General features: G+C 40.7%; 1 protein-coding gene across 3 annotated transcripts in view; it reads left to right on the forward strand.

The window, feature by feature from the left end:
* The window catches only part of LOC136709523 (rho GTPase-activating protein 42), a 113,816-nt gene extending 87,673 nt beyond the window's left edge, over positions 1-26,143 (forward strand). Inside the window, exons 8-25 of one of the 3 annotated variants that reach the window (XM_066684819.1) lie at positions 736-865; positions 2,858-2,958; positions 3,586-3,695; positions 5,750-5,806; positions 8,541-8,619; positions 9,789-9,828; positions 10,641-10,703; positions 11,051-11,125; positions 14,565-14,649; positions 14,827-14,885; positions 15,581-15,686; positions 16,072-16,231; positions 16,419-16,569; positions 16,790-17,185; positions 17,282-17,426; positions 20,123-20,185; positions 21,471-21,550; positions 24,398-26,143. In XM_066684819.1, coding sequence (XP_066540916.1) covers positions 736-865; positions 2,858-2,958; positions 3,586-3,695; positions 5,750-5,806; positions 8,541-8,619; positions 9,789-9,828; positions 10,641-10,703; positions 11,051-11,125; positions 14,565-14,649; positions 14,827-14,885; positions 15,581-15,686; positions 16,072-16,231; positions 16,419-16,569; positions 16,790-17,185; positions 17,282-17,426; positions 20,123-20,185; positions 21,471-21,550; positions 24,398-24,486 — 1,989 coding nt within the window. In that variant the 3' untranslated portion in view covers positions 24,487-26,143. The remainder of the gene's footprint in view (positions 1-735; positions 866-2,857; positions 2,959-3,585; positions 3,696-5,749; positions 5,807-8,540; positions 8,620-9,788; positions 9,829-10,640; positions 10,704-11,050; positions 11,126-14,564; positions 14,650-14,826; positions 14,886-15,580; positions 15,687-16,071; positions 16,232-16,418; positions 16,570-16,789; positions 17,186-17,281; positions 17,427-20,122; positions 20,186-21,470; positions 21,551-24,397) is intronic. The other 2 variants (XM_066684820.1, XM_066684821.1) reach the window with 2 other exon arrangements.
* Positions 26,144-26,806: the final 663 nt, after the last annotated feature.

The following is a 26,806-nucleotide window of genomic DNA, read 5'->3' on the forward strand; positions in this document are numbered from 1 at the left end:
CAAAAACACACGTTGTTAGGTGGACCAGTGACTCAAAAAGTGTCCATAGGTGTGTGACCATAGCTATATTCACAACCGCTAACATGGAAATCCATCTTTAACCAAAACTCACACATACTTTGATACACTCCTATCTCCAAAAACAGAAGAAAAACAAGTTTTTTTCCAACACTTTTTTCTGATGGAATTCATAACGTGACCGATAAATGTCTTGCTTGTCATTTTCAAACTGCTTTATTTCTACGTTAATTTTAGTTGAATAAAATGATAATTGTCATTTTAAAGACTACACAACAATTACCATAAAATGACAAAAGAGGAAGACAATGGTTGAATCTTGTTACACAGAAACAGTTTAAAGCTTAGTTGTACACCTTATGAAAATGCAGAATTCAACAGTTTAAGTGTCTTGGCTGATGATCTGCGGTTTGAAGGGAAATTGTCCAGTTTTGAGTAAGCAACCCCTTCACCCTCGCTGTGAATGTGAGAGGCAGAAAGTCTTTCTTTTCTTCCCCGTTTCTGTATCAGCTGTAGATTTTTGGCTGTCTGGACTTCTATTCTTCCGCTCGTCATCTTAAAAGCATCATATGCTGTCAGAGAAAAGATGACAAAACTTGACAGCCTTCTGTCACATTTCTAAAATACAGCTGTCTATGTCTGTCTCTCTCTCTCTCTCCCTCTCTCTATTTCTATCTCTGTGTGTGTGTGTGTGTGTGTGTGTGTGTGAATGTGAAGGCGAGGAACAACTTTTTGAGCACCAAGCAAGAGGTGGAGAAGCTGATGAAGAGAGTGAGATCAGCAGATCAGGACCAGAAGCCCCCTGGCCAGTGCACTATGGAGGGTTACCTCTATGTTCAGGAGAAACGTGAGTCTCTCACACTCTTCCTCCCTTCATTTCACAGTTTCCTGTTAAAGTCACCAGTCCATGACAGAAACAATGACTGCATATTCCAACAAATTGAACTTTCTGCATGTAGCTTCATCTAAAAACACCCCTTGCCGTGTACAGACAGAAATTACTTAAAGGGGACGTGTCTTGTCCCTTTTTCCACTAGCAAAACACAGTTCTGGGGTCTTAATGAAATGTCTGTGACACGCTTTGGTCAAAATACCACAAGGATCAAACACCACAGCAACATTCTCCCCCTGTTTAAACGGCTTCGTTTAGAACGACATTTGGTTGAAAATGAAACTCTGTTTATTACTAAGCACGAGATGCCCAGAAGTCAGGTGTGAGCGACAGAAACGCTAGATTTTAGTCAATACATTTTTTCTTTCTTCTCTGTTTTTATTTGTTGCCATATTTAATCAGTGGTGTTATTTCTTCTATTACTCCTATTTGAAGTGCTTATGATTTGAGAGACTCAGATGAGGAGGCGAGTCAACTGTGAAGTGATTGGTGTCTATGTATAATGCAGCACAAAATCAGTTCAAGTTGATTTAAAAATTGAGGCAGATCACAGGAATCGGACTGGGTAGTTTTATTTCACAGTGTGTGGTTTGGTAGGAGCTTCATATCCCCACTTTAATATTCTAATGCACTGTTTTTTTTATATTATTTTATTTTTATGCAGTTGTAGTACCACATTCTGGTTCTCTTTACGCAACTGATTCCAGAGGATCCTGAGGAGAACAGAATTTTCCATTGTGCTGTTGCTCTTGTTAGTCTGCTGCTCATTGATTTATTTATCTGTACAGCGAAGTCTGTGGAAGTTACAGAAGGTGTCTCTTTAAAAGTAATTTAAAAGCTAATTGAACAAGACGATGGATTTACTCCAGATTTTATGGCTCAACTGTGTTAAAAGAAAGTGATAATATTAATTAAATTGGCTTGTTACTCACTCACTCATACATACATACTCACTCACTGTTAAGAAGTGCATCACACGGTGGTCTGTTCCTCTATATTCACATTTAGGAAATCCCACAAAGGGGTGCTGTTGTGTTTTGCATTAATGACACTGTGTGTGCTTGTCTTAGATGCTTGCAAACCCTCAGCTGTTTCTCTGTTTGATTGTGTCATGACGAATTTTCTGACCGAAATGGGCCCATATTAATCCAAAGTGAGCATTTTTTTTTAAATAGCTTCAGTATGAATACACACACGTACACAGCAGCACTATGTGGTGTTGTCTGAAATAAATGAATAGGGTTCATGTATGACATGGTCACTAATGTCCTGTATTTTATGGTGACAGACAGGTACTTCTCTCTCTTTCTCTTTCTCTTTTTTTCTCCTTTCTCTCTCTCTCTCTCTCTCTCTCTCTCTCTCTCTCTCTCTCTCCCTCTCTGTGCCAGAGGACAGGAAAACCATCATTTTTTGCAAGCGTTAGTGTTTGGACATGGTTGTAGTCAACAAGCAGCTTCTCTGGCTTCTGCAGAGACCACAGCCAAAGTGCACCTCAATCGGCTTTGATGTGTCCGTCCTTTCATCTGTTTTAATTCTCCTCACTGTGGCCCTTTTAAGCTCGCATCTCAGCTTTCATGTACCCTCCAGCAGCAAAGGAAATGCCAAAATAAGAGTGTTATCTGAAGGGCTAAACATTGATTTATCTGCCTTGATTATGAGTGTGCTTTTAGACGTGTCTGTATTGGGCAGGGTGCTGGGAAAGGGTAGCAGTGCCACCTGGTGGAGAGCTGAGTAACATGCAGAAACCTTTATATGGAGGAGCTTGTGCCTGTGGAACAAGAATCTGCAGTGTTTGTAGCAAAGCCATTATGTGTATTCATATTTGTATTCAGCTAAATTAGGCACACTGTGTAGGATTTGGTTGCATTCGGCCGCACAAGCAGACGGACTATAGGAGGTTGCAGTAATGGACAGTTACTAAGTGAAATTACATCTGTGTTTTTCTAGGACCACTGGGCTGCAACTGGACGAGGCATTACTGCACCTACGAGAAAACGAACAAGACTTTCGTCATGACCAACACCGAGACCAAGGCCACGGCCAAACAGGTGCAGTATTACACCATGAATAAAGACTTTGAATCTAATAACACAAACATGGAATAAATTACATTTCTCTCTCTCTCTCTTGCTCTCTCTCTCCCACACACACTCACACACACACACACACACACACACACACACACACACCATTTCAGAATAGAGATACTGAAAATGAAGTGGAGTGACAGTCAAATGGAGAGACAGGAAAAACAGAAGGAAAGGGTGAATGTGGGAAATGGAGATAAAGGGGAGTAGCAAGAGAAAAAAGGAAGGAAAGAAGACGGTGAAAGTGTATGTGGGAAATAGAGAGGGAAAGATAAATAGAGAATAAAGAAATGAAGTGGGGGAGAATGATTAGCTTCATAATAAGGAGGGTGGGAGAAAGAAAGAGGGAGAGAGGAAGGATAGAGATACAACCCCAGCATGATATAACACCCCCTTCCATTGCACACCTGTACATACACTACTGTATATGAAAATAAAATAACATACAGCAGATAATTTCTATACTTTATAGTAAGTTATTGTTATTTGAAGTAGTTATTACTGGCAGCTGTTTGTTTTAAAGCTGCTGTGATTATGCTTCAGCACTACAGTCATCCCAGTAAAGCTGTGCTGCACTTGTCTCTACAGAACGGTGTGGTGCTGAACCCCACAGAGATGTTCAAGCTGAAGTCCTGCATCCGGAGGAAGACTGACTCCATAGACAAGCGTTTCTGTTTTGACATCGAGGTGGTGGAGAGGTGACTGTCCCCTGGCTTCCATTTTAAGCTTCTGTATGCACTTCAGCAGGGTCAGCTTTAGAAAATGTGGTTATTATCAGTTTAAAGATGTTACATGGATTCTACCACTCTCTCTTCTAAGATATATCCCTCTGACTGACCTGAAAGCTGCAGCCACACTAGACAGTTTTATCTCACCAAGGCAGGGTGTAACATCCTGATTTTGTGGCTGGTTAAATAAGTCCATATTTGGGAAAAGTGTGTCCTCACTGAACACTATGTAAATTTTTCCTCTTGGGCTCCCACTACCAGCGGGCTTCCTACCCTCCTTCAAAGTTACGTAGTGCAGTTTCTGCAGTGCTGAGCCTAAAACACCAAAGACAGAACATCTAATCTGCCTATTACAGCTCAGTGGTGCATCACAGCCATTTTGAAGCTGTGTTTTAAGGTAAAATACTACCTAGTGTTCTTTTTAAAAGCAATTTAAAATCTGTTTTAACAACTTTATTGAGGCATTGCGTTTCAGATTAAGACTTGTTCAAAGAGACAGGAGCCTTGTCTTGTAAAACTGGAAATAACTGAGCGGGGAAATGGCTAAGATCATCTTCCGGTTGCCAGATATTTCTTTTAAAGCTTTCGTTAACAACTTAGCCACGACCTCCAATTTTCTCCAAAGAAAAATTGAATAGCCTCAAGAGTTAAACAATTTGTGATTTCAGTTATAAACAAGTACACAGGGAATTGAAACAACGTTCCACCAGCATCATGACACAACATAGAACATGAGTGTAAATGTTCTATGGGTGGGGGGGGTTAGGTACATGTCTGAAATACACATAGTGTAGGAGATAAAATGGCATTGTGATTGAGCAGTCAGAGCATCAGAGAGATTTCTAATGTATTGCATGGACTTCATGTAACTTTCCTGACCCTGTACTATATACTGGCTGTGTTTGTGAACTTTACTCATATCTGGTCTTAAAGTGTTTTCCATGTTACTGTATAAGGGGCAAATATGTACAAAACCTTCATAAAAGGCGCAGGCACAGCAGGTCCAGGGCTCTCCCTCCAGCTCCAGTGTTCTCCCCTCGTGCGCTTCTCAAAAGTGTCCATAGGAGTGAGTGTGTGAGTGAATGTGTGAGTGTGTGTCGCCTTGTGAAGGACTGGTGCCGCCTCCATGGTATGTTCCCGCCTTCCGCCCAGTGATTCTGGGTAGTCTGCACACTTATGGCAATTTGTCAAGCCCTGACTCCCAACCCAGAGCAGTTGTAGGTGGCAAAGTTCTTGTCACCTTCAGTGTGTATCATCAGGAGCTGGTTTTCTGGTCTTTAAGCCATAAATCTGTACTGTCCCGTATCAGTAAAGCCATGTTACATTGTTTCATTTTGGCTAAAGCGCTCCTTTAATATTTATTTAATTAAAAACAAAGAATGTTCTTTGGGTCTAAACTAAATTTCAGCTCCTCTGACCATACAGGAACACTTTGTAGATTTACAGTTACAAAATGAGGTCAATCTGTTGCTCTGAATACATTTTAGTCCCCTTTTGCCCTATTCTTCAATGATCAGGACCCCACAAAGACCCAACAATAAGGCTGTGTAGCAACAGAAAAATTACCCTCTCTGACTTCACATTTACAAGGTAGGTGGAGAGTGCGTGGACACAGGGTTTAAAAACTCCAGTAGCATTGCTGTGTCTGATCCACTCAAGTGAACGCACATACACTCTAACACACCACCATCACGTCAATATAAATGCAGCTCTGAGAATGATCCACCTCCCAAATCATTGGTGCTCGGTGGTGGTCCTGACCATTGAGGAACAGGGTGAAAGGGGGCAACACATGGACTACAGTCTGTAATTGTAGATCTACAGCATTCTCCTGGACTGTAAGTGGAGCTGATATAAGAGAACAGTGAACGTAGAAATGAGGAGGTGTTTGTAATGTTATGGCTCAGCTGTGTAAAGAGAATAAGGTTGGTTTGTAGATATTTGCCCATCTCATGGAATTTTCTCTGATGTACTTTGTTGTATGTGCCCTCTTCCCTCTTCTCTTTGTGTTTATGTTGACGTAGAAATGCCGTCTGTCGTGGAACTCTGTTCCGACCACTGCAATATTTCTGTAAAGTCCGGTATGTGACCCGCTGTGTTTGCAGCTGCATGGCAGAATGCATGCGCACTGCTTTTGAAATCCCATTCCCTCACTCCCATTCTCACCAAACACCTGTTTGTTGTTGTCTTTGTAATCATTTTTAATTCCACTGGCTCCTCACAATCATAACCATAACCATCCACCAGCTGGTGATTGCCAAGAGGCAGAATGGCACTGTTCAGAAAGCCAGGAACCCACCAGAGTAATCTCCAATCACCTGCAAAGGATGTGGTGACGGATTGATTTAGACTAAATGGGCTCGGCTCAATCACTTTTTTTTTTTTCCTTTTCTTGTAACTACATATTCCAAAAAGATTACATTGGGTACGGAGAGGATGTTTGATGACAGTGTTAAGAAGCTTTCTTTAAACTTTGCATCCACCAGATCTTGAGCCACATGCATAAAACTCTTTAATTTTATTAATGAAAATTGAAGTTCTTCAGTGAAAAAATTGTAAACAATAATGCAAAAGACTGATAAATAACCCATTATTTCTGATTTGAAAAAAGAAAATTACCAGGAAATATAAACAGTAAAATGCTCTGTCTGTTTGATGTGGTAAGAACAACGAAAGAGACGAGCCGCGACTCCAAAAGGATCGATTCTTGAAGCGCCTGGGAGTTGTTTCTATCAACTGTTGGCCAATGATTCGTAGACTTGAACTCTTGGAGTCAGCTCAGTTTTGGTTTGCAGGCGCCTTCTGCGGCTAACTTAAAATGCTAAATAAATGCTAAATGTATTTGAAGAAAAGTGAAAATATGCCTTCAGTAATTTGGATGTTAGCATGTTTTTAAATATAACATAACTTAAAAACTATTGTTGATGAAATTTAGTAATTAATGACTGTAAAATTGTACAATTATACGACTAAAATGAGATTAATACATATTTTAGTCAAAAGACTATGACTAAAATTAAATTAACACTTATTTTTTTAACCCTAAATAGCTAAGGGATTTTTTAGGATTAGATATAAGCAAAAAAACTCCCAATATGTGGCCAGTCTACCTCCACTACAACATTGAGAAAGTCTCCAGCTCAGGCCCAGTCAGCTCTGCTGTCATGGAGAGAAGTTATCTAGTTTGCAGCATGTCAGCTAGCACAGTATAAATAAGTCCTTGGTCCTCGGCAAGTAAAATCAAAAATAAAATCCAGGCATAGGGCCTTGCCTCATGGCCAGTCAGCTCCATGGCCCGAATGGGATAGTCTGTGACCTAAACTCAGCCAACTCTACATTCCCAGTTCGAAATTCCCCAGCTTTAATTTAGCCTACTTTACTGACATAGTAATGAAGGCCCTGGCTCAGGTCCACCAAAGAGGACTGTTCATTAAATGTGCATTGCTGTGCTGAATTTTATGAATCTGGGCAACTTTGTTTGGATAAGTCTGTAAAAAAAGGATTTATAAAGGATTGGAACATTTCCAGCATGAAAGTCTAACTAAGAGATTGGTGAAGAGTACTGAAGATGACTAATATGTACAAATGACATATTGCAAAAACTGGGTTACACTCTCCATAGGTAATCCAGGAAGGTAGGTGTTTCTAATAATGTGGCCAGTCTTTGTATAGCCACATGGCTTTGTTTTAACAAAGCTAAACCTCAGCCTTTGCCTTCATCCTTCACCTTCACCATAGAGTGCTGCAAGCTCATGCTACTTGGTTTTAGCTTCAAGGCTAGTGGCCTCTTTGGGGTGATGATGATATGAGCTAGTGCTAACTTTGGCAGTATGACCAGGTCAATGCTATAATTTTCACTAATGTGCATAAAGTATGCAGTAATAATTTATGGATTTTGCATAAAGATCATATGACCTTACATACAGTATGTTATGCTGTTAATGTAGTTTACCCTAAATTAATTTAATCTCTGGCATTTATTTCTGTTAAAATATATAATAATGCTTCATAAAAAGCCTCTGTGTAGGCATGTGCATTATGGTTACGATTAGTAATGATCGACTGACAGTTTAATCAAGATTATGCCTCATTGAATTCATTCACTCACTCGCACATGTTCAGCAGGGTCAAGTTTCTCTACAAGGAGATGTTGTTAGAGCTTTTAGCAGGCAAGTCACACATGTGTGAATTATTAAAAAAAAACACACACCTCACAGACCAGAAATTTAGTCCCTGTTGTTAGCTGTGTTAGCCTTGTAGCCGCAGTGTGAAAATTCCACTGTGTCTTTTTTATAGAGCACTTTTTACAGCTCAACTTTACAGAATTCCAGGTCCTAGCTCAAAATGATCAATGCTGATGCAACAGTGGCTGAGAAAATAGCCATCAGATGATGAACCACTGAGAGGAACCAAGACTTGGAACTTTCTCCTTAGGTCAAAACAAAATAAACATAGGCAGTTTTGCAGGATTGCCTAGTTCACCTAAAAAGCCACCAGAGTTCCCTAACCCTGAATTCTGAGCCACACGCTAGTGAATTTTTTAGGGTGACCTCCAGTGGCCAAGCAGGTGAACTGCAACAACAAATACAGGCACTCTGGTCCAGAGTGCAATTTTCCAAACAGGTACTCAGGGACAGTGTCTTGCACTCAGTGAAAAGGGTTTTTGAAAAAATAGAAAAGGAGCTTCTGAACAGGGAATGGGGAATAAACTTGAAGAAAACCATACTTCCAATATGCCTTTAGAGTTCACTCTGTAGGTAAGGCAATGTAAAATCTAAGTCTCTGGTATGCTCATGTGTGCTGTACTTTGTTCAGGCATGGTATCGTCACACTGCAGGCTCTCTCTGAGTCCAACAGGAGACTGTGGCTGGAGGCCATGGATGGCAAAGAGCCGGTAAGAAAGAGCTCATCTTCTTGCTTCATGTGGTTTCACATCATGGCATCCATGTGATCTGTCCCAAGCGAAACAATAAAACTGTTGTGCTCAACAGTGTGAAGACCACTAAAGCTGGGTCTGAGTCAAAACTAAGACTGGATTTAAGTTTTATAACAGACCACATTTTTTTTATTTTTCGGTCTTATTATCGAAACATAATATTTCGCAAAGGGCGTTTACACTTTTCATATGTCTGTAATCATTAACACCTACTTTAAACAAAGTACGTTCCCCCAAATATTTGCAATGATACTTTTAAACTTTTAAACTATTACAACGTATAACCTAGAGTTATTATAAAGAAACTCTTAACACAAAATTCTCTGATTAAAGCCCCCAACAGGTCTGAATGGCGTCATCCATGGGATATAATTAGAGCTGCAATCAAGCTCTGTGGGATAATCACCCGAGAGTGTAGCAAATTATAGAGGAATTACGTTCTAAAATTCTGCATAATTCAGTTGTTAAGTTGTAGACAATCCCTTATCACTTGGAGATCGCCGGTTTGTATCCAGGTGATGTCTCAGTCGTCCAAGGCCAGGAGTTCTAAAGTATAGTTGGCCTCCTCTACACCAGTCACAGCATCTATCAGCTGATGTACTAGATCTGGGCAGTGTGCAGTCCTTAAACATGTTAAACTCTTCAGTGGTTTTGCATCAGTGGCAGTTTGAAAAGAAGCAGTGGTTTGGCCTCACATATTTCAGAGGAAGCGCTAGTTGTCCCGCACTCTCCTGAGGCTGGGGGTGCTGTTTGCAATCGGGATATTCGGAGAAAGAATTGTTTAGAATTGGATATGAAGTGGAGAGAGACTTTAACAAATACTGTGGGTAAAAATGAGCCATGGGTAGCCATAGGTAGATGGAATTTGAATCTTTGGTCAGTTTTCATTTGTAATATGTCACACCTACATAAGGGCTTTCTTGACATATAGTACACTTCAGTTTTCATATCCTTTTACAATTTTCTATGGTGACACTGACTACATCAGCCTTTATGGAATCCGGTTTGTTGGAACAAGCCTAGATAGTTTACAGAGGGTTATATAGGGGTCTTGTAGCATTATGAGCAATGGCATACAGTGAATGATGACCACATGTAAATGTGTACTGTACTTTTTACCTCTACAGATCTACAATCTGCCCGCAATTCTGAGCAAGAAAGAGGAGAGTGAGTACACTGCCTTTGTATTTTAATGCACATTTTCTATTTTCCGCTGGGGACTGTTTTAATATTTTATTTTATTCCAATCTTCTGAAGGTTTTTGTGAGTAGATTAGGCCTTGGGCTGGTCGGACAGACACAGACAGAGTGTAGCAGACCGTGCTAAAATCACTCACTCTCTCACACACACACACACACACACACACACACACACACAAAATCCCCAGGCCATCTGGTTTCATCAGACAAAGCTTCATGGCAGTTCTTAACTATGGGCTCTTCTCTGTCCAAGGTTCATAACATTGCATTCATACTGAGGTACATGCACTTTAAATATTAACAAAAATTATTGTATTAAAATAGCTGCCGAAACCCAATTGTTTCTCTTAGAGGTATCTGGCAAAATATGTTAGATGAAAACATGAGTTCTGAGTAGTTTCACAGTAGCTCATGTTTACTTTCTGTAGCCAAATTTAAATCAGTTCTTTTATGAAGCAGTAAGGCATTTTACCTCCAAAAATTGACAAACGGTGTTTATCAAGTTATTATTTAAGCATTTTAGGTGCCATAGAATGAGTCAGACAGCAGCCATATTTGAAACAGGTTCAGTAATATATTCTAATGCTTCCAGGCCTCTAAGTGTCAGTGTATTGAGTGTTTCAAAACATGAAGAAATTAATGGGTTTTAAGTGGTAAACTGCATCACCTTGTTTGTTACATATTCCCAAAATCTAGCATCATAAATGTGAATGTCGCAAAACACCAATCCACAAGTCCCGTACTTTTTATCTATGTTTTCTTTCTTATATTTCAATAAAGCTCATCTGAACGAGGCTGGCTTTAATTTTGTGAAGAAGTGTATCCAAATGGTGGAGATGAGGGGTGAGCAAAACACTTTGATTCAAGGTCATTCACTTCAGAAAAGTATCTTAATGTGAATTAAATTGCAAATTACATCAACGATTCCGACATTCATCCTGAAAAATAATGAGTGTGCGCTGTTATGATAAGAAGGTCATGGATCCAAATATTTGATTTATCCATTTTACCATATTAACATTTTCTTACCTCAAAACTTTGGAACTGTGTCATATTTCATAATACTATTAATTAATTAATAATAATTAATTCAGATCATGTTGTGGGAAAATGGAATAAATTACTTTTCTTAAATAAATTGCTCTCTCTGTCTCATATACACTGTGTATTAATCTTTTTCTTTCTGTTAGGGATCAACACTATGGGCCTGTATCGCATTGGAGGGGTCAACTCTAAAGTCCAGAAGCTAATGACCACAGTTTTCTGTAAGTCACTCCTGTGTGTTTCTTTTAAGTTTCTTTAGACAATTAACTGAAAGTAAAATAAATATGATGTAACAAGTATTTCCAACTTGCAAAGTATTAATGCCTTGAATTATCATCGTTGTGCTCAGTTTATCGTTAAATATGGTGTTTACATTATGTTCATTTTATGTAGGAATTGTGTTACATATTAAAACCTTAAATATAGACAGATGAATTTTGACGTAACATGTTTACAGTTTATTTGTTAGGAGTCCTGCCCAAGGACTCTCACTGGAGTTGCATGGTATGATTTCGTTGTTTTGGCTTTTTCCTAAATATTGACATTCCCCAACCATCACCCTGCCCATTATGTCAAGGGATCATCATCCAATCAGATGACTGACACATGTATAAACAAAGAGGTGGACAAAATGTAGGGTGTTAGAATTTTGGGAGAAATATTTTGCGAGAGATTATTTTGCTACAGACACATCCATGAGTAATTGTTTAAACACTGGAGTGATTAAACCTTGGAGTCAGCTGTTTCCAAGGCTTTTGACTAAATTCCATTAGACTAAATACAACTTTTCTCCTTGTTTGACTCTAATTGGTAGGTATAGGCCCCCAAAAACACATATCTGTCAACCCGAAGTTTACATGCAATTAGAGAAGAAAATAATAATAAACGCAGGGCAGCTCTAATGAGGATGAAGAGTACACTGAAAGACTGCTTTTTTTCAGTCTCATTATTAAAGCTTTTAACCTTATTCTTGATCAAATGCTACAAGAGTGCTTCCAAGTGAATAAAGCCTGTAGACACCTGGGTAATGATAAATTGTTCTCTAATGATAAAACACTCCACTCGCACACACGTTTGATTAGCCTTTAATATGTTTGGGTGATGGCTGTTTCTTGTTGTTTTTTCCCTGAAGAAACATCTTTCTTGCAGTCTCTCACTGAAACGGGAATCAGACTAAACAATATGTCCACAGCCATCTGCTGCTCATTTAGTTCCCTGTCACGTAAACAGAGGATTTAAATCACCCGTTAAAGTGAAAGCTTAGTGAAACATCTAATTCACACAGTTTCCCTTAGCTCAAATATAGTCCGTTAGTTACACCGTCTTTGGTGTCTGAGAAATAGATTATCACTGGAGCTACAGGGATTACATGACAGTTTTATTGCAGATTATATTACACTGCATGCCCATGCGCACGAGTCCAGTTATTTTAAAGGAGACACTTTGTTGGAATAATAATTTTTTAGTGCATTAAAATATAAAATTGGGGATCTGGAGCTACTACAAATAACACACCAAATAAACATTCAGCGCACAACCAACAATCCAGTCAGTTTTTTTTGTGATATTTTTTTGAGTCTGAGGATATTGGATGAAATGAGCTGTTCTGATTTTGTGCTGGGCGGCACGGTGGTAGGGTCGCAGTCACACAGCTCCAGGGGCCTGGAGGTTGTGGGTTCGATTCCCGCTCCGGGTGACTGTCTGTGAGGAGTTGGTGTGTTCTCCCCGTGTCCGCGTGGGTTTCCTCCGGGTGCTCTGGTTTCCTCCCACAGTCCAAAAACACATGGATTGGCGACTCAAAAGTGTCCGTAGGTGTGAGTGTGTGAGTGAATGTGTCTGTGTTGCCTTGTGAAGGACTGGCGCCCCCTCCAGGGTGTATTCCCCAATGATTCCAGGTAGGCTCTGGACCAACCGCGACCCTGATTTGGATAAGTAGTTACTGATAATGAATGAAATGAATGATTTTGTGCTGCGTCTAACACAGATAGCAGGCACTTTATAGTTTTCCCTCTTCTTCACCTGAGTCTCTCCTGTCAGAGCTCTTGACCTAGCAGCCTCTCTAATCACAGTTATGGGCCTATGTTTATGTGATCGCACAAAGACAAGATTAAAAGTAGCAAAACAAACACAGCGAGCATGAAAAACAAGTTTACTGATTAAATATGGCAAGAAATGAGGATGGGGAAGAGGATAAATCCAAAATGACAAAGAGCCAGCTTTTCTGCTTTTTCACTACTCTGCTGGGCGCCTTGTCTTTGGAGTAAACAGAGGCTCATTCTGAACAGGGCGCTTTAGACAGGGCAAAAAAGTGCTTTATTGTTGGATCCTTGTGGTATTTTGATCAAGGTTTGTCACAAAAGACCCCAGAACTGTGTGAAATGGATCTCTTTTTTAAGGTGCATCCATTGCCCACGTATGCATTCAGTGGCAAACACAAAGAAGACCATTGTCAGAGGTGTGATAGTGGAGAATGGGACATAAAGCCATCCAGCAGTGGAAATGTGGTCTCTGAAATGATGGAGCTCTATCCAGTAGTTTTTCAATTAAATGGAGTGGGGATCTAGAAGTTATCATCAAGGATCAGAACCTGCATTAGCCTTAGATTAGGCATTCCTGTTTATGGTCAATTGCTTAAATAAAGACAATGTATGTCGATGTAACCAATGAGTGCGTTTACATACATGTAATAATCAGTTCTTAATTGGATTTCTGCAGTTATTAGATTATTCAAGTGGTCATACAATCAGCATTTTTAGTACCACATGCTCCCCCAAGTCCTTACCGTGCACATGCATACAACAGCCCGGTCTCTGTCTGTAACGGAGTGACACAATGCGTAATATTAGAAATCTTAAAAAAATAAGATCCATATCTGCAGGCGAAGTTGGTCCATGTTTAGAAAAAGCCGCAGTAGAAAGTTTGTCACATCTTTCTGTGATATTATTGCTGTTGCAAAGTGCCTGTGTTTTCTCATTATCTGATTGTCCAAGTATATGTAAACACACTGAAGATTACTGATCATGTAAACGCACTCATTGAATGTTCCGATATTCAAATGATTCAGACAGCCCTACTCCATTATACTGACACCTAGTGGCCTGGGTGGTTCAGACATTGTAATAAATCTGTTGTAAAAATCTGTTGCGGCACAGTGGCGCAGCAGGTAGTGTCGCAGTCACACAGCTCCAGGGACCTGGAGGTTGTGGGTTCGATTCCTGCTCCGGGTGACTGTCTGTGAGGAGTTGGTGTGTTCTCCTCGTGTCCGCGTGGGTTTCCTCCGGGTGCTCCGGTTTCCTCCCACAGTCCAAAAACACATGTTGGTAGGTGGATTGGTGACTCAAAAGTGAATGTATGTGTCTGTGTTGCCCTGTGAAAGACTGGCGCCCCCTCCAGGGTGTATTCCTGCCTTGCGCCCAATGATTCCAGGTAGGCTCTGGACCCACCACAACCCTGACTTGGATAAGCGGTACAGATAATGAATGAATGAATGAATGAATAAACAGGCCTCCCTCATGTGGCTGACCCACTCTGTCGATCATAAATAGTTCATTCAGGAGCTGGATTCATCTCATTTGAGTGCTCATTTAACGCTGATATTGTTCAGGTAACGTTGAAAGACTTTGTGTTACTGTTCTCTGACATGAACTGTCCCTCTTACAGCCCCCAAAGCCTCTGCAGACATGGACCTGGACCCTGATACCTGGGACAACAAAACCATCACGAGTGGACTGAAGAATTACCTCAGGTCAGCTTGTTCCTGTCACTTATTACCGCTTCTTGGCTGCGATTATTCTCTATTTGTAGGACAGCACACAGCAGCGTGTTTGTATGAGGCTTCTGAAGAACAGCTAATTCAGAGAAACTGAAAAGAGGTCGTGAGGTGCTGTAGAAAGTAGTTGTAATATCTCTCCCTGTCCACTAGGTGTCTCTCTGAACCTCTCATGACTTACAAGCTTCATGAAGACTTCATCCTGGCTGTCAGTAAGTCTGTTTGTTCTGGCTTGGGCTTTGTTTTTATGGCTGTTTGTAGACGTGTTGGTCATAAGCACGGTTACTGCTCAGTCGCAGAATTTAATCTTATGGAGTATGAAATATGGCAGGGTAGGAATACACTCTGAACAGGACTTTACATACTCACACAGTCACAAACCTCTGCAGGTTTCACACACTCGCACAGTCACTTGCTAGCTCTCACACACACACGTTTGAACAGTTTCACACACTCAATCCACCTACTTAATGATTCCAAGTAGGCCCCGGACTCACCGTGACCCTGAACAGGTTACAGGATATGAATAAATGATAGACAGATACATACACACATACATAATTTATTGAGCTCAAAGGAATTGGAGCAAATATGGCCTATGCTATAGCAGTGGGGTTTATAGGGGTGAGCGTGCGGAGTGACACCCTGGAACAGAGATTCTCTAATCATGGCATCTCACAGACCACAAAAGCTGTGTTTGGACATTAAATCTGTGAAAGTCGTGACAGTCCCCCAGCACATCCAGAAAATGGCAGGCGGGCAAGCATTGTTATGCAAATGAGGTGGGAAAAACCTTCAGAACCAACAATTTGGCCAGAGGTACTCTTTGCACAGGCCTGTATAGTATCTCCACCATCCCAGAAACACAGTGCTCCAGCTCAGTACATGTACCTTTCATGTGTTTCAGAGTCCGATGACCAGAACTACAGAGTGTGTGCCGTCCATACTCTGGTGCACAAGCTGCCAGAGAGAAACAAGGAGATGCTGGAGATTCTGATCAAACATCTGCTGACGTACGCCAGCCCATTTTCTCTTGTCTTACATAGCCTCAGCCCCTCAGATAAGCTACTTTCTTTACTTTGATTTTTTTCTTCCTACATCTCTGAAGGCCCTCTGTTTTGGACAGTTGCCTATGTGTGGTGACGTGTGGTAATCGTATCTGTACCATTTTGTAACTGTACTTTTCCCAAAAGTCATGGAAAGACTGAATATCATTCATCTAGCATCATTCATTATATCTGAGGAGCAATAACCTCAATGGTGTTGATATCTGTTACAGTGCCTTTCATAAATGTTAGTACCCCTGGTTACCATGAGCACACCAGGCTGACAATAACATACTCTATTTCTTTGTATACCTATGTGCAGTGTGTTTGTGTGTGTGTCTTGTCCCTTTAGTGTGTCCACCCACAGTAAAAGCAACATGATGACCGTGTCCAACCTGGGGGTGATCTTCGGCCCCACACTCATGCGCTCTCAGGAGGAGACCGTGGCCGCGATGATGAACATCAAGTTCCAGAACGTGGTGGTGGAGATCCTCATAGAGAACTTTGAAAAGGCAGGTTATGTTTCAAAAAAACAAAAAAACACCTGACTCTCTTCTGTAACACATTTTAAAATTCATGTATTATTTATTTATTTATTTATTTATTTTTGTAGTGTTCATTTTTTCCCTCTGTGTGTAGTGTGTCATGTTGAGCTCCAGTCCCAGTATTTTGCTCACTTCTCAGTTTTGGCCTCTGCAGATCTTCCACCAGGCCCCGGACCATAACGTGGCTCTGCCCTTGGCCCAATCTCGTCCAGAGTCCCGCAGGAGCCGAGCCATCTGCCTCTCCACAGGACCCCGAAAACCCAAGCACCCCTATACTCCCACTCTGTGTCTCGCTGATGCAGACAGTGAGTACAGCTGCATCTCTCAAGCCTGTAGAAAATATCCCAAGCTGCTTTGTCATGTAATTCCATAATAATGCCATGACTGAAATATGCAAAAAATATAACTGACTCAGCCCCCATCCAATCACAGTCTTACTTCCTGTAACAAATCTGCAGTGAGAATGAGTGATGATGATAGATTTTTTTTTAAACATTTTTTCTAACTTTGACACTGTCCCTGCAGGTGACACGTTCAGCAGCAGTTCAGCGAGCACTCCTATGGGGAGCATGGAGTCTCTCTCCTCTCACTCGTCTGAGCAGAACAGCTCCTCAAAGCCCGGCTCCTCTCCCCAGCCCAGAGAGAAGCCACCTCTAACGGTCCTGCGCCAGAGCCCCTCCCTGCTTTCCTCCAATGGGCCCCGGGGCCCCGCCTGCACCAGCCTCAGCAGCCAGGAGTCCAGCTCCAGAGAAGACACGATCCCAACGGACTCGGAAGACTCTCGCAGCTATAGCTCCATTCCAGCAACATCCAGGTCCTCCCCAGCCCCTAAAAAAGCACCCCATTCAACACCCGCACTGAGATCGGTTTCAGTCACCTGCTCCCCAGCTCTGTCTCACAGATCACTGCACAATCTGGAAGGTAAGTAGTGAAAAACGTATATAACTTTTATAGCTTTTTATAATATATTAATAATAATTTCTGTGAATCATTGTCATTGTGCCTATGTCTTTTTAGCTCGCCAAATCTGTGCCGGCTCAGTGCATAGTTTGCTGGAGAAAAGAGAGCCTTCCAAATCGTTCCAGCGTCCAGACCTGCCCCCAAAACTGCTCCTCCGACATCGGCCAGACTCCAGCAATGGTTACCAGAGACCAGGCTCAGTGTGAGTGACCAGACACTAAATGATATAATGCACACTTGCTTGTGTACCTAAATGTTTCAGTTGATGTGTCTTTTGGAAGCATGCCATTAATTCATCGATGAACAGTGAAAACGTGATGGTTCCTCTTCCTAGACACATTTATAATTACTGAATAATATCAGCTATCTAAGGTTATGAATCCTAGAGCAGACCAGATGACTGCTCTAGAAATGGTCATGAAATGACCAGAGCTCGGCACTTCTAGTGTTAAACATCATCAGTTTCATCTCACATTTATACTTATTTAACATTTTTAAATATATTAGTTTCTGTGATTAAACTACTCCACTGACCAAAGCATGTTGTAGTTCTACAATTACAAACTGTAGTACATCTGTTGCTCTGCATACTTTGTTTGCACCCTTTCACCTTGTTCTTCAAATGTCAGGACCTCGAAAAGACCATCACAGAACACAGATATGATTGGATGATGGATCATTCTCAGTGCTGTTTTTAAACACCTCGGTGTCACTGCTGGACTAAGAACAGTCCACCAACCAAAACTACAGGGTGGGCCATTTATATGGATACACCTTAATAAAAAGGGGATGGTTGGTGATATTAACTTCCTGTTTGTGGCACATTAGTGTATGGGAGGGGGGAAACTTTTCAAGATGGGTGGTGACCATTTTGAAGTTGGCCATTTTGGATCCAATGTAACTTTATTCTTTCATGAGTTATTTACAAGTTTCTGACCACTTATAAAATGTGTTCAAAGTTGTATGGATTGTCAATGCAACCCTCTTCTCACACTCTTCACACACTGATAGTAACACCGCAGGAGAAATGCTAGCACAGGCTTCCAGTATCCGTAGTTTCAGGTGCTGCACATCTAGTAACTTCATAATTATAAGTGGTCAGAAACTTGTAAATAACTCATGAAAGAATAAAGTTACAAACCAAGCCCACAATTGTTTGGGATGAGTTGGAGTGATGTCTGATGTAGAACTAATCGTCCAGCATCAGATCCTGACCTCTGTTAATGTACCGTAAGAGTAACCCTCTACAAATAACCTTGATTTAAGAAGAAATGTTGGAGGAGCAGGAGTCCACACACTGTTTCACATATGCAGTATGTAGTATAGATGTATAAACACATAAGTTGCATGCTTCTCTAGAAACTCTGGTTTATCTTGACCTTTATCCAGGTGCTGTAACAGAAAACAGATTCCTGTGGCAGACAGGAAGATAAATCAGGCGGTGTTTGTTGACCTTGGTACATCTTTTAATGGAATAGAGCTTTTATTACTGGTAAAGACGTGCCATATACTTCCCTGCGTACACTAATATAAAACCGCTGTGTTTTGTGGGGTGCTGTGGCAGTGAGTAATACACAGAATGGAGACAGAGATGTTCTCCTCCTTTGTGAGAGCGAGCAATAATTATGTTCAGCCTGCTGACGGGGTTGATATGACCCAGAAGCTCGCCTTTGCTCGCTGCACTCTCCAGGGACAGATACATTGTTCCTCTTGTCAGGCGACTCCAAGAAAAGCAACACAACTTCTGACGCCACAGTTTTTCCCATCTCTCTCCCCTTCTCTTATAGTTGAGGGGGTTATTAATGGGTTATTAATGTGTAGGGGAGGGCCTAGGCCAAAGCAATGAGGAACTTAATAATAGTAATAAATAACAGTAATAATCAAATGGGATAAAAGTGATTGGAAGTGGTTATTTATTATATTTACATGTTGTTGTTGTATCAAGTGCAACTTCCATGAGATGAAAAAGACAGAAAATACCCCGTTTTGAGCAATGCAAATTGCTAATTCTTAGCGTGACCCTTGACCTAAGATTTACCAGGTCTGTTGCTCTGCATACTTTGGTACGCCACTTTACACCCTGTCCTTCAGTGATCAGGACCCTCACAGAGCAGTGGGTGGTTGATCATTCCCAGTGCTGCAGTATCTCTGACGTGGTGGTGTTAGTTTGTGTTGCACTGGTGCGAGTGGATCAGACACAGCAGTGCTGCTGGAGTTTTTCACATTATCTCACATTATCACAAAATCCTCTGTAATGTGTCCACACATTGCCGTCATTACCTTTCTATAGTTTTGGGACACTTGCCTTTGAAGGTAGTTGCTTTTGCTGCTTCTCACACACGAGTAATTCCAAACATTTTCAGCGTGGTTAAATTCTGGGTTCAGGGGCAGTAGCAGCTTATTTGTTTGGTTTGCGAATTATGTTTTTTAGTAACAGTTTCTTGTAAGCTCCACCTTCTTTCAGACCCACAGTGTGGAGATTGTCTTCTCACAGTGGAAAAATGGAGACTGTCTTGTTGGTTGTTAGGTGTTTAATTTGCTCTATCTGTTTTTAATATTTGTAAGTTTACTGTTGATTATCGTATCTCTAATCTCCACAATGAATCTAATGGCATTCTATTTCCATGAACCATTAATTTAGTTAGTTATCCCACCTCTCTCTGCTGAGCTGCGGATGGGGAAGCTGATACACTGTGTAGAAGTACAATTCATACTGTGTTACTGCATATTGAGAATGAGTAATGAGTTTGAGTTTTGCATGCTGCGTTTCTGTTATTGTTTTCAGACCCTTCTTAAAAGTGCAGTTTGATTACGTCCGTTGCTGGGGTCACCTGACTATGACGTGCATACGTTTATAATGTCACTGCTGATAAATCATGTACTAATTGTGTTTTCCAGAGTGGCTGCCAGAGCAATGCTGTTTGAAAACCCCTCAGCAGCACAAGCCACTGCAGTGGGACGGTATGTGGTTTTTATCATAAGGGTATAAATGCAGTCAGTACCAAAGTCATTACCATCTGACATACATCTGATTTATTTTATTTTATTTTTTTCAGCTTAGCCTCAATTTGAATTCAGCAGGTCAAGAGAATAAAGTCTTACAGTAGGTTAGAGTTAGAACATTTTATTAGAAGTTAAGAACATTTCGAAGATTTCTGTAAAGGTGTCAGATCAGGGGCACATTCAAATAGTCAAAAACTATTAAAAACTATCAAATATTGATCCATATAACACTTACTTAATGCATTCTGCATGAGGTGTATGTTTATTGCATGCCTGTATGGGAGGATGGACTGTGGTAGTAATGTTGGGGTTGGTCCTCACAAACCCTAGGTGTGCTTTAATTAATTTCTTTTTCATTTGTTAACAAATACTATGGTACACACACACAGTGGATAGATCTGAATGATTTATATGTATTATTATTATTATTATTTATTAGATATTTATTCCCTATTGCCAAGAACATAACTAATATAGGACATAATATTTCAGCAATAAATAAATAAATACACACACACTCTCACACACACATACAGGGGTTGGACAATGAAGCTGAAACACCTGGTTTTAGTCATTTATTAGTATGGTGTAGGGCCTCCTTTTGCGGCCAATACAGCGTCAATTCGTCTTGGGAATGACATATATACAAGTCCTGCACAGTGGTCAGAGGGATTTAAGCCATTCTTCTTGCAGGATAGTGGCCAGGTCTCTACGTGATGCTGGTGGAGGAAAACGTTTCCTGACTCGCTCCTCCAAAACACCCCAAAGTGGCTCAATAATATTTAGATCTGGTGACTGTGCAGGCCATGGGAGATGTTCAACTTCACTTTCATGTTCATCAAACCAATCTTTCACCAGTCTTGCTGTGTGTATTGGTGCATTGTCGTCCTGATACACGACACCGCCTTCAGGACGCAATGTTTGAACAATTGGATGCACATGGTCTTACTGGTGCAATGTGCAATTAATGAAGATTGGCCACCAGGCTGCTCCAATTTAGTCATGAAACCTCCCACACTACAATGACAGGTGTTTCAGTTTCATTGTCCAACCCCTGTATATGCACATACTTTCTTGAGAACTAGGCCCCACATTAGTGATACAGCCAATCACCCAAAGATACCAGATCCTCTGTTGATGATTTGGGCAGAGCAGTTTCCCCGTTTTTATTTGAGAAATAAAAGCAAAATTCAGAAAACTAAACGTGGACCAATAATGAGCCAAAATTGTCATATCTCCACAGAGAAGCCAAGGCGATATACTCCTGTGAGGCTGAACACAGCAATGAGCTGAGCTTCCCCCAGGGGGCGCACTTCTCAAACGGTGAGCCAACTACCCTCCCCCCCCAAACACACACACACACACACACACACACACACACACACACACACATTGCCACTGTTAAAGCCGTTGCATCAAACCTCAGGCAACAAGATAGAGCTTTTTCCACTGACGTCAAATACTGATGTGCTTTGGATCAAAAGGAGACAATCTACAGCAGGCACTACATCAGGGCTGAGCTTAGTGAGCAGTTTACACCGCATTATTATGTTCAGTGTTTCGTCTTTAGTTTCCCACTGGGTCTAACAGGTAATGAAAGCCTAATCTACTCTCAGAACTCAGTTGGGTGAGTGAGTGACAGGGTTGACTGGTTAGTTACTAAGTTAATAAGTTCCTGAGTAATTTAGTGAGTTTAGTTTAGTAATTTAATGACTTTGCTACATGGTGTTTTAATGTGAAATCGTGTTAGTGAGACAGTGAGGGACGTAAACACTGAATGATTAAGTTTGATTTTATTGAGTTTGAGTTTATCCTCATCTATAAATGGATAAATATTTATTCAGTTCTTATCTTATGTTCCACATCCCTTGCCCCGAGCAGAGTAAGTTTTCATCTGGCAAGAAATCACTCAACATTGAACAGCTCGAATGTCACCTCTGTGTGCCACAGTAAATGTCAGACAATCTACTAAAGGACTCCACTCAAACAGAGAGTAATCCATGTGAACATGAGAGCGTCTCTGTGTGTGCTGTTATTCTGTCTGCCTCCGTCTCCTCCTCGGCTCTGAGATTTTTACAGACACTTGTATGTTCCATTGCAAAATAACTTGGCCGGGCACCAAGGCATTCATACAGGTCGCAATAACCTAGTGCGGGAACACTCCATCACCCCGCTTCTCCCTCCCCTATCTTCTTCTTCTCTCACTGACTCAGACCTCGGGGCCTTATAGATCCTGAGGTTTACTTGACCTAAGTCGCTGTGTTTTCTGCCAAATGACCTAGGAGCTTTATGAGGTTTTTAATGTACAATGCTTTGCAGAAATTTGAGAGCACTTAAGAAGATGCTTTAAAACTCAGTCGGAGTTATCTGCCACTATTTATTCCAGACAGAAATATCAAGCTCATTTTGATCCTCATCTGATGGACGATTTATTGATTTGGTCTTTAAATCATAATCTAACATCACAATTACTGTGTCTGCAGCAAGAGATTACGAGTATTGATAAGACGTTGATAGACACAGTCGTACATTATTAGATATTGGCTCCTGAGTGGCGCGGCACTGTAAGCGTTGGCCCTTTTCCCAGGAGACCACTGGTCTGATCCCAGATCATACTTCAGCTGTCCGAGGCTGGGAGTCATTTGGGAGTCCACTACATGTACTTACACAACTCCACTCGACTCTACTCTGTGTTTGATCCCCGGTCCCTGGTTCTTTTCCACTACCACAGCCCCCCACCCCCCAAAAGTGTAGCTGGTGATGTCCCAATACACCATCTCTAACAGGAATCACAACAACTGTGGTGGTGACATTATGCATTGTTTACTCATCGTGTATTCATGTGTTGCTATGTTTGTTGTTGTTTGGGACTGAGCACAGCTCTGTCATAAGTTCAGACAGATCAGTCGATTTTATTCCTCGTGCTGGATTTTTTCGTCAGCCACCGATCCAAGGAGAGTTTGAACTTCTTAATAAGACCACGCTGTAATTTTATTAGCCGCCGTTGTGAGCCGGATAAAAACAAATGTGATCTGTGTTGTAGCTGGAGGTTTTACAGATTTTGAGTTTGTGCTGGACGTCTGTGTGGCATGTGATGACTTTCTAGCCAATCAGATTTCTACAAAGACGTACTAAAAAAAGAACCTTGGTACTAGGACCAGATTTACTTAATGGAAAACCAAGTAGGTACCATGCAGTGGAAAAGCAGCAGTAGAGAACACAGTTAGCTTTATTCTCTGTGTCCGCCAATGCATAGTGAGCTGGGCTTATGTCTCGCTTGCCACTGAGCACAAACGCGGACAAATTGGAGATGACTAGTAAATGGGATGGGAAATAATTAAGTATTTGTTCTTTTTTTATTATTAAAATGTAATGTATTAGTGTTGTAGAAATTACTATGTTAATATACTATACTTAGACCTACAGCAGATCCTCCCCCTCAGTGGTAGATTCAGTAGACATCAGCATAATGCTTTTTTTTTTAGGTGCCTGAGTGCAGATACTACAGCTCTTTGACACTGTTACAGACACACATCAGCTGAGTCAGTAGCTGGAACTGAATCATTGTTCCATGGAGAGTTTTCTGTGGGGGCTGTTTGAAATCTTTATTATCATTTACAAGAACATGGCACCCTTACGGCTTGTTTTATCTGATTTTACTGCTCTGTGTGTGTGTGTGTGTGTGTGTGTGTGTGCACCATGTATATCAAAACATCCTGTACACATGAAAATACCCATATCAACAACATAGGCATGAATTATAAGTAAATAAATATATTTGGAATTTATTTTTGCCGTTTATTTGGACACAAATACACCTCATACCATATCATACCCTGGCTTTTGAACTTGACACTCACAGATCATTTCTTTTTGACCCCGACTTGTGTTTTGCATATATTTTCAAACAAAAATTAAGTGGACAAAGTACAGTTTAAAGGTCTTTGTAAGGTTTTTTTTATTAAAATCCAGGTCAAAGTGGATTAACAAATGACTGCTTTGTTCGTGTTATGTGCATTTTCACATGCTGTCCCATATTTTTGGAATTGAGGTTTGTAAATCATTAAAAACAATGATTCCACTCTCTTGTGATTTACTGTATACATCTGTAGCCATGAACTCAAGGGTTAAATGGCTGAATTTTTGACTCTGGAACTCTTTGTTCTGCAGTGTATCCTTCAGTGGAGCCCGGTTGGCTCCAGGCTACCTTCGAGGGCAGGACGGGACTGGTGCCAGAAAATTACGTGGTCTTCCTCTGACCCTCGCCCCGAAAGACGTCATCCAGCATTTCATGGTATCCATGGTAACATAGATATAGCAAGTTGCGTGGCGTTTTAATAATCAAAAAGGCACATCCGGCATGTGGACTGTGTGCATAATTCTTATGCAGTTGGGGTGGGTGGGACACGGCATGATGATTAAATAAGCGGTCAGAAATAATATGTAATATATGTGTGCACATAGCATATCTGTATGCAATTTTATGTAGCCCCTTTCTGCCATCCAGAGCCTGAAAATTGTAGATGTAGTAATACAGGTGTATAGTACTGTACAAAAACATTGAACTGCTGTACATTAGCCTGATGATTCTGTCCCAGAAGCATCAGTACAAGGGTCTTACATTGTTCAGAAGAGATTTCACTAACCCTTCAGTATGGGTGGTATATAAAGCCATTTTAATCTTCTTAATGAGTCTTATCCAGCAAGCAGTTGAATAGCAGTTGAAGCAGTAAGTAACCTGAATTATGCCCTTTTTTTCATTCACTTGTTTCACACACAATCCCATCATTCTGAAACAGATCCCACCCTCAACAACCCCTTGATTTCAGGGCATCACTGTAGGGGGAGCTCAGGAGCAAAAATACCATTAATACCATCCAAACAGTTCTATTTCCCAACATTTGTAATGCTGGTGAACAGAGATGAGATTTTAGGTGGTTAATTGATGATTGGAGGGAAACATTAAATAGTTTCTAAGCTACTACGTCTCTACTTCTGCCCTTGTTTTGTTTTTGTTTTTTTTTTTAAAGGCAGAAAGGGGGCTAGCACCTGGCTTGATAAACCTCAATAAGGCAATTTCAAGGCCATTATAATGTACTCACACTGAAGTGTTATACATATTCAGTTTATATTTAAATTCTGTTTATAGTCCTCAGGATATCAGATATAACAAATTTAAATAAATTATCAGAATGATCTGTAAATATTTAAATGTGCCTCTGTTAGGACCGTGGACATCAGCTTTGATGAAGGGCCAAAGGAATAGGAGACCTGTGGATACAGTATAATAGCCTTCACACTCTTCACAATTAGATTTAGTCTCATTGCACTTTGAAAGCCAGTAGGGTACGGTCACAGTCCTCCTCAGGACAAAGTACTTCATTGATTCCTGCCATATTTTTACAGCGTAATTTTATTATTATTAATTTTCTTAAGTGTATTATTTGGTGTTATAACCTTACTGTGATTGTAAATGTTGTAAAGGAAAATGCACTTGTTCACACAATCTGAGATTGATTCACTGTTACTAAACTGATGCTACACAGCATGTAGAGATTAGCTCATGCTGCATTCCATTATTTTCATACTGTCAATAAATATCTGAGCAGTGCAAATCACATCTAGGTTTCTTTTGAAATGACCACTGACCACCATATAAAACTAAAGCAGGACTAACAGTTTTGTCTTGTCTCCTGTGTTGTTTATCCAATTTTGAATTTTCACGTTTGTACAATATAAGTGTGACTTTATTCATTGTGTATTAATCACCCCTTCATCTTGGACTCCTTCCATCGCACTGTGCTACTAAGCTGCAAGGGTGAAGACTGGTATGCCTCCTCCAATTTTGAGTTCTGTTTAAGTTTTTGGAGCCTGGTGGACAACAGTAACTGCACACTGAACACGTACATTTTATACCAGTCAATGATCTTAACATTAAAGGAAAAGTACATAATATATGACATTTAAAATTACAGTTCAAAATCATTGTGATTCTTCACTGAGCTGTAATAGGGAGAATAGAGGCTCTGTCTTTGCTACTCTGGGCACTCTGCTTCTATGTCCAAGCATCGCTTTCCCAAAAAACACAGTGTAGGGATAGTAGGTAAGACATCTTGTGTTGCAATGCTGCACTATTTAACTTTTGGAGAAGGGTAAGAGTTCTGTACAGTGCTGTAAAAATGAATTACAGTAGGGGGAGCCCAAGGAGCTAAAACAACAAGTCTTACCTACTATTCCTACAAGGTGTTTTTTGGGAAAGAGATGCTTGAACATAGAAGCAGAGTGAGTCATTTTATTCTGAGAGAGAGAGAGAGAGAAACAGACAGACACTTACTTACCTACCTACCTACCTACTTACTTACTCACCTACTTACCTACCTGCCTACTTACTTACTTACCTACCTACCTACTTACGTAACTACCTACCTACCTACTTACGTACTTACGTATTTACCTACTTACGTACTTACTTACCTACCTACCCACTTACTTACTTATTTACTTACCTACCTACCTACCTACTTACTTACCTACCTACTTACGTACTTACCTACCTACTTACTTACCTACCTACCTACT

The sequence above is a fragment of the Hoplias malabaricus genome, chromosome 11 (assembly GCF_029633855.1).
Source record: "Hoplias malabaricus isolate fHopMal1 chromosome 11, fHopMal1.hap1, whole genome shotgun sequence".
NCBI classification, from domain to species: Eukaryota; Metazoa; Chordata; class Actinopteri; order Characiformes; family Erythrinidae; genus Hoplias; species Hoplias malabaricus.